The 8,421-nt window shown below is 53.1% G+C and overlaps 1 protein-coding gene across 1 annotated transcript in view; it reads left to right on the top strand.

Annotated features, from left to right (window-relative positions):
• The first annotated feature begins 2,264 nt into the window (after positions 1–2,264).
• The window catches only part of TFCP2L1 (transcription factor CP2 like 1), an 85,468-nt gene continuing 79,311 nt past the window's right edge, over positions 2,265–8,421 (top strand). The window contains exon 1 of the mRNA XM_040358253.1: positions 2,265–2,427. Within this exon, the coding sequence (XP_040214187.1) occupies positions 2,366–2,427 (62 nt within the window). The 5' untranslated portion in view covers positions 2,265–2,365. The remainder of the gene's footprint in view (positions 2,428–8,421) is intronic.

Below are 8,421 nucleotides of genomic sequence, written 5' to 3'. Positions count from 1 at the left end.
CACTTTAGAGCTCCCCTTCCCCTTTATCATATCTGAGTCCCCCCAATCACACAGTTTCCACTGACAGAGTCCCTCCCCTCATCACAGACCCCCCCCCCCCCAGTCACACAGGTCCCCCCCAATCACATCAGAGCCATACCTATTGGCTGCGGCAGCATGGCAGAGGGCGGGACGTGGAGAATATCTGAAGAAGACAAGAGGGCGCCCCCGCCTCGGGCATTGATAACATTAATTGTATGAATAAATCAGATGTGTCCTCACAATCGTTATGGAAAGATCAGAGTCCCCCCCCCAACCAGGAGCTCCGGAAATGTCCCGCCCACCAGAAGAAAATGTCCCGCCCACCAGAAGAAAATGTCCCGCCCACCAGAAGACTCCCCTCTTCTTCATGAAGATCCATCAAAATGCAAATCATTCTCTGAATACTGAGCGAGCGACCTCCTGTGTTCTCAATGTGACCGGCCGGCCAATCAGCACGGGACTCAGCAAGTGGAGATCTGCGGTGGTGACATGTTCTCCTCACAGGCAGGGTTCCTACCACTTTCCTGAGATAAGTGAGAGGTAGGTTCCCCCTCACCTGAGATAAGAGACAGGTAGGTTCCCAATCACCTGAGGTAAGTGACAGGTAGGTTCCCAATCACCTGAGAAAAGTGACAGGTAGGTTCCCAATCACTCTCCTGAGGTAAGTAACAGGTAGGTTCCCCCTCACCTGAGATACGTGACAGGTAAGTCTCTCCTCACCTGAGGTAAGTGACAGGTAGGTTCCCCCTCACCTGAGATACGTGACAGGTAAGTCTCTCCTCGTCTGAGGTAAGTGACAGGTAGGTTTCCTATCACTCTCCTGAGGTAAGTGACAGGTAAGTTCCCCCTCACCTGATGTAAGTGACAGGTAGGTCTCTCCTCACCTGAGGTAAGTGACAGGTAGGTCTCTCCTCACCTGATGTAAGTGACAGGTAGGTCTCTCCTCACCTGAGTTAAGTGACAGGTAAGTTCCCCCTCACCTGAGGTAAGTGGCAGGTAGGTTCCCCCTCACCTGAGGTAAGTGACATGTAGGTCCCCCCTCACCTGAGATACGTGACAGGTAGGTTTCCTATCACTCCCCTGAGATAAGTGACAGGTAGGTTCCCAAACATCTGAGGTAAGTGACAGGTAGGTATATCCTTACCTGAGGTGACATGTAGGTCTCTCCCCATCTGAGGTAAGTGACAGGTAGGTTCCCAATCACCTGAGATAAGTGACAGGTAGGTTCCCAATCACCTGAGGTAAGTGACAGGTAGGCTTCCTTCCAATCACCTGAGATAAGTGACAGGTAGGTTTCCTATCACTCTCCTGAGGTAAGTGACAGGCAAGTCTCTCCTCACCTGAGATAAGTGACAGGTAGGCTTCCTTCCACTATCCTGAGGTAAGTGACAGGTAGGTTCCAAATCACCTAAGGTAAGTGACATGTAGGTTTCCTATTACTCTCCTGAGGTAAGTGACATGTAGGTCTCTCCTCACCTGAAATAAGTGACAGGTAGGTCTCTCCTCACCTGAGATAAGTGACAGGTAATTCTCCCATTACTCTCCTGAGGTAAGTGACAGGTAGGTTCCCCCTCACCTGAAATAAGTGACAGGTAGGTCTCCTATCACTCTCCTTAGGTAAGTGACAGGTAGGTCTCTCCTCACCTGGGATAAGTGACAGGTAATTCTCCCATTACTCTCCTGAGGTAAGTGACAGGTAGGTTCCCCCTCACCTGAAATAAGTGACAGGTAGGTCTCCTATCACTCTCCTGAGGTAAGTGACAGGTAGGTCTCTCCTCACCTGAGATAAGTGACAGGTAGGTCTCTCCTCACCTGAGATAAGTGACAGGTAGGTCTCTCCTCACCTGAGATAAGTGACAGGTAAGTCTCTCCTCCCCTCTGAGGTAAATGTCAGTCAGTCAGGTTCCCCTCCCCCCTCCTCACGCTCTCCCCTCACGCAGAGGCGGGAACTCCCAGGCCCCGCCCCCCTGCCTCACCTCCCTTGTCCGGGCTGGTCGCAGAGAGAGAGGGCGGCGCGGAACAGGCCAATGAGCGCGCAGTGGGCGGGGAGTCTATATAAGTCCGGGCTGTCAGCGGACGGAGCCATTATTACTCGGTACGGCGGAGTGTGCGCGGCGTCAGCGGAGAGAGAGAGAGCCGGGACAGGAAAGGGGGGGCAGCGCATCACGTGACGGCAGCTGGGGGGGTGCCGAGTCACACGTGACAGTCGTTGGTTGGGCTAGGGGGGGTATGTACCGGGGGGAGGAGCGGTCAGGGATCTCCGTAGTCTAGGTGGGGGAGGAGGAGGAGGGGGAGTGCCCGGTGTCTCGGATCTCTACGTCTTCTCTTGGCTGCACTGCTGAAAATGCTCTATTGGCACACTCAGCCTGAACACTACAACCAGCACCCCAGCGGAGGCTACCTGCGGTAAGTCACCCCCCTCCCCCTGCTGTCTTCTGATTGGTTCTTGATGTAGTGCTGATATATTCCGTTAAGGCAGTCCGTCCGTTCGGGAGGATGGGATTTGCGCCATTATTTTTGGAGGAGCGCGTGCGTCGTATCCGCGTTCCCTTCAGGAGCGATGGAAAGGCGCAGGCGCGTTGCGTTAATCTGCGTTGCGCCTTTTTCTGGAGGGGTGCATTCTGCGTTGCGTCAAAGTGATGCCACAGGAAGCGTCGTCGCGTGAGCGTGCAACTGACCGAAAGTGGGCCCAACGCACCGTAACGAAGAAGCGAATCGTGAAAACGAAGAAAAGGCGCAGGTCTGATTTCCTGGGCTGCTCAGGTGCACACCTTGGCGGCCCGGAAACTGGACCGCGCCGTTTTCACGTTTCGCTTGTTCGTTGTGGTGCGTTGGGTCAGCCCCCTTTAACTATTTGTAGAGCGACTGGAAAAAAATTGCACGTGCGTCGGGGGGCAGCCGAATGTGTTGGCCATTTGTGTCAGTGGGCTGCCCAACGCTCGAGCGCCAGTCGCCAACCCCCCCCCCCCCTTTTACCGCCATGCAGTGTGGCGCCATGCACAATTTACAGCACCGCCACGTGTTTGCTAACGGGCAACGCGTTTCTCTGTGTTTCAAGGGAAAAGCGCACAGTTTTGTGTCTTCTGTCTCTGACCATCTCTTGTATCGTGTCTTCTGTCTCTGACCATCTCTTGTATCGTGTCTTCTGTCTCTGACCATCTCTTGTATCGTGTCTTCTGTCTCTGACCATCTCTTGTATCGTGTCTTCTGTCTCTGACCATCTCTTGTATCGTGTCTTCTGTCTCTGACCATCTCTTGTATCGTGTCTTCTGTCTCTGACCATCTCTTGTATCGTGTCTTCTGTCTCTGACCATCTCTTGTATCGTGTCTTCTGTCTCTGACCATCTCTTGTATCGTGTCTTCTGTCTCTGACCATCTCTTGTATCGTGTCTTCTGTCTCTGACCATCTCTTGTATCGTGTCTTCCGTCTCTGACCATCTCTTGTATCGTGTCTTCCGTCTCTGACCATCTCTTGTATCGTGTCTTCTGTCTCTGACCATCTCTTGTATCGTGTCTTCTGTCTCTGACCGTCTCTTGTATCGCGTCTGCCGTCTCTGACCGTCTCTTGTATCGCGTCTGCCGTCTCTGACCGTCTCTTGTATCGTGTCTGCCGCCTGACCGTCTCTTGTATCGTGTCTGCCGCCTCTGACCATCTCCTTGTGTCGCGTCTGCCATCTCTGACCATCTCCATGTCTCGCGTCTGCCGCCTCTGACCGTCTCCTTGTGTCGCGTCTGCCGTCCGCTCTTGATGCTCCCCCCCCCCAAAGAAAGTTGACCATGGTCATATTAAGTAGACCACCCCTTGCTCTAACCGGTAGAATGCATTGACCAGATGTGTCTATTATGAGGCTACTTTTATTCTGGCTATTGGAATGTATAAACGCACCCGAGCGTGCACGTGCGTCTTGAGCGTTGGGGGGCCGTTCTGTGATAATATTGTGTGTTGTGCTGCATTCCAATAAAACAGAACATTGTGCGTTTTTATGGCAGCCCAGTCGCATGAACACAACGCATGTGATGTGAAACCGGTCAGGATCCGTTGTTTGGTGAATGGTCTGAAGAGAATTGTTGGGGGGTCGGTGGTGGTTAAATGGGGTGGGGGGGGGGGTACGTAGTCAACTTTTTTGGTTATTCGTTTTGGAACTCTAAAAAGTGCTAAAAACGTAAAATTTGGCTAAAATATTTTGCATCCTCATTTTCGGCAGGGATGTTTTTGGACCCCCCCCCCCACCCTGCCATTGACCTATATAGAGTCATACGCAGAAGGGCACAGACTTGGATCGATTTACAATTTTTTTGGGGGGGGGGGGGCACAAACAAACTTTGAAGAAAAAAAATCAATTGCAGCCTCCGCGGTGCCCCGTCAGTTGCAGCCTCCGCGGTGCCCCGTCAGTTGCAGCCTCCGCGGTGCCCCGTCAGTTGCAGCCTCCGCGGTGCCCCGTCAGTTGCAGCCTCCGCGGTGCCCCGTCAGTTGCAGCCTCCGCGGTGCCCCGTCAGTTGCAGCCTCCGCGGTGCCCCGTCAGTTGCAGCCTCCGCGGTGCCCCGTCAGTTGCAGCCTCCGCGGTGCCCCCCGTCAGTTGCAGCCTCCGCGGTGCCCCCCGTCAGTTGCAGCCTCCGCGGTGCCCCCCGTCAGTTGCAGCCTCCGCGGTGCCCCCCGTCAGTTGCAGCCTCCGCGGTGCCCCCCGTCAGTTGCAGCCTCCGCGGTGCCCCCCGTCAGTTGCAGCCTCCGCGGTGCCCCCCGTCAGTTGCAGCCTCCGCGGTGCCCCCCGTCAGTTGCAGCCTCCGCGGTGCCCCCCGTCAGTTGCAGCCTCCGCGGTGCCCCCCGTCAGTTGCAGCCTCCGCGGTGCCCCCCTGTCAGTTGCAGCCTCCGCGGTGCCCCCCTGTCAGTTGCAGCCTCCGCGGTGCCCCCCTGTCAGTTGCAGCCTCCGCTGTTCCCCCTGTCAGTTGCAGCCTCCGCTGTTCCCCCTGTCAGTTGCAGCCTTCCGCTGTTCCCCCTGTCAGTTGCAGCCTTCCGCTGTTCCCCCTGTCAGTTGCAGCCTTCCGCTGTTCCCCCTGTCAGTTGCAGCCTTCCGCTGTTCCCCCTGTCAGTTGCAGCCTTCCGCTGTTCCCCCTGTCAGTTGCAGCCTTCCGCTGTTCCCCCTGTCAGTTGCAGCCTCCGCGGTTCCCCCTGTCAGTTGCAGCCTCCGCGGTTCCCCCTGTCAGTTGCAGCCTCCCGCTGTTTTTGGTGTGTGTCCGGTTCAGGCGCAAATTCAGGCGAAAAATTGGCAACCTGAAACAGAAAACGCACCAGGTTCCCGGGAACCGCAAACCTCAGCCTCCAGGGACGTGCGTGAACCCAGCCTTATGGCAGGTACACTCGATAAGAAAAATCGGGGCGAAAATTTCCGTTCTGCGAAAACGATCGGACGGTTTTCTAGAAAATAATCGATATTGTGAACGAAAAAGAACGCTTGGGGGGGGGGGAATTATGTTGCATCGTTTGCGAAAGATATTCTATTGGTGTGTGTGAAGGTCGTTTGTAAAACATTTATCGCGCATGAGCGCCGCTAGTAGGCGACCTCCACTTGTACGTGAGAGACGTCAACACTACGTATAAAATCGATCATCTATTTTTTTTTTTTTTTTGTTCCCCCTGTCAGTTGCAGCCTTCCGCTGTTCCCCCTGTCAGTTGCAGCCTCCCGCTGTTCCCCCTGTCAGTTGCAGCCTCCCGCTGTTCCCCCTGTCAGTTGCAGCCTCCCGCTGTTCCCCCTGTCAGTTGCAGCCTCCCGCTGTTCCCCCTGTCAGTTGCAGCCTCCCGCTGTTCCCCCTGTCAGTTGCAGCCTCCCGCTGGTCCCCCTGTCAGTTGCAGCCTCCCGCTGGTCCCCCTGTCAGTTGCAGCCTCCCGCTGGTCCCCCTGTCAGTTGCAGCCTCCGCTGGTCCCCCTGTCAGTTGCAGCCTCCGCTGTTCCCCCTGTCAGTTGCAGCCATCGAATGCCACCGCTGTGACCCCTCCCCTGGTCCCCTTCCATGTCCGATAAGAAAAAGCCTGGCAACGTGTTTGCCACCCCCCCCCCCCACACCGCCATTGGCCTGTATGGAGTCGCTACACTCAGAGGGGCGCACGCATTGGGGGGTTGATTCACTAAAACTGGAGAGGGCAAAAATCTGCCGCAGCTCCTGCATAGAAACCAATCAGCCTGATCAATTAGGCTGCATTCACACCTGAGCGTAGGGCGTTCGGTCGTTTTTTCAGGCGTTTTTTTTCGCGCGTATTCATGCTTATTTGCGCGTTTGCATACAGCGTCGTGCGACGTTTTTGTACTTCGGCGTTTCTTATTTTAGCCAATAGGAAAAATTATCATCTTTTCATCACTTGTTGCTATGTTGGTAGATTTTTTTTACTCTTCTGCATGGGCGACAAGTTCTATTGATTAAAGCGACGAAACGCCCATAGCAAACGCCCGTTGTCGCGCGATACGCTCAATACGCGCGTTTCCCATTACTTTCTATGGGAAAAAAAAAACGCTCAAACGCCGCTGTCGCGCGATTCGCGCGACAAAAAAAGGTCCGGGACTTGTTTGAGCTTCGTGCGACAGGCGTTTGGGCGTTCAGGCGTTCAGGTGTGAACAGTCACCATAGGGAATAATGTTAATTCTCCCCTCTGGCGTTTGTGAGCAGTGCGCTTCAGGCGTAAAAACGCCTAGGTGTGAATGGGGCCTTAGGCTTGGACAATGGAAGCTGGAAGCTGATTGGTTTCTATGCAGAGCTGCGTCAGATTTTGCACACTCCAGTCTCAGGCTGGGTTCACACGTGCGACTTTGGATGCGTTTTTAACCGCGTCCAAGTCGCATAACCTGTGAATGTGACCGCTTTCCATGGAAGCCAATTCACACATTTTCGAGGGGGGGCGGTTGCAGTGTGGTTTTAAAAAAGGGTTCCCGTGCGTTTTTTGGTGTGCCTGCGGCTCAGGCGCAAATTCAGGCGAAAAATTGGCAACCTGAATCGGTGAACAGAAAACGCACCAGACTCCGGGAACCGCAAACCTCAGCCTAGGGCGACGTGTGTGAACCCAGCCTTATGGCAGGAACACGCGATAAGAAAAATCGGGGCGAAAATTTCCGTTCTGCGAAATGATCGGAAGATTTTCTAGAAAATAATCGATATTGTGAACGAAAAAGACCGATATGGGGGGGGGGGGGGGATTATGTCGCATCGTTTGCGAAAGATATTTTATTGGTGTGTGTGAAGGTCGTTTGTAAAACATCTTATCGCTCATGAGCGGCGCTTAGTAGACGACCTCCACTTGTACGTGAGACGTCAACACTACGTATAAAATCTATCTTTTTTTAAATTTTTTTACGATTTTTTTATTTATTGGTTAATGTTGGCTTCATTGCGACTTCAGGAGCGACCTTTTTTGATTGGTTAATGTTGGCAACAATTTCGACCATCGAACGCTGTTTCGTTGGTCGGCTGTGGAGCGATTGGTTGATTTTCTAACCGTGTAATTCCTGCTATTAATCTGGGTTCACACTGAATTGCTTGCGGGTTTGAAGTCGCACGGTTTCAAAGCTACATCATTGCGACTTCAGGAGCGACCGTTTTGATTGGTTAATGTTGGCACCGATTTTGACCATCGAACGCTGTTTCGTTGGTTGGCAGTGGAGCGATTGGTCGATTTTCTAACCGTGTATTCCTGCTATTAATCAGAGTTCACGCTGAATTGCTTGCGGGTTTTGAAGTCGCACGGTTTCAAAGCTTGCATGTCATTGCGACTTCAGGAGCGACCTTTTTGATTGGTTAATGTTTGCAACGATTTCGACCATCGAACGCTGTTTCGTTGGTCGGCTGTGGAGTGATTGGTCGATTTTCTAACTGTGTAATTCCTGCTATTAATCTGGGTTCACACTGAATTGCTTGCGGGTTTGAAGTCGCACGCTTTCAAAGCTACATCATTGCGACTTCAGGAGCGACCTTTTTGATTGGTTCAGGTTGGCAACAATTTCGACCATCGAACGCTGTTTCGTTGGTCGGCAGTCGAGCGATTGGTCGATTTTCTAACCGTGTAATTCCTGCTATTAATCTGGGTTCACACTGAATTGCTTGCGGGTTTGAAGTCGCACGGTTTCAAAGCTTGCGTGTCATTGCGACTTCAGGAGCGACCTTTTTGATTGGTTAATGTTGGCAACGATTTCGACCATCGAACGCTGTTTCGTTGGTCGGCTGTGGAGCGATTGGTCGATTTTCTAACCGTGTAATTCCTGCTATTAATCTGGGTTCACACTGAATTGCGGGTTTCAAAGCTTGCACGTCGGTGCGACTTTTTTTGCTGACATCTGTGCGACTTTGTGCGCAAGAGGTCTATGCAAGTCGTACCTAAAATCGCCAAAAGTAGTGCAGGAACAACTTTTTTTTTTTTTTC

This window comes from Rana temporaria, chromosome 6, assembly GCF_905171775.1.
Source record: "Rana temporaria chromosome 6, aRanTem1.1, whole genome shotgun sequence".
Taxonomy (NCBI): domain Eukaryota; kingdom Metazoa; phylum Chordata; class Amphibia; order Anura; family Ranidae; genus Rana; species Rana temporaria.
This window is presented reverse-complemented; position numbering and strand designations above follow the sequence as displayed.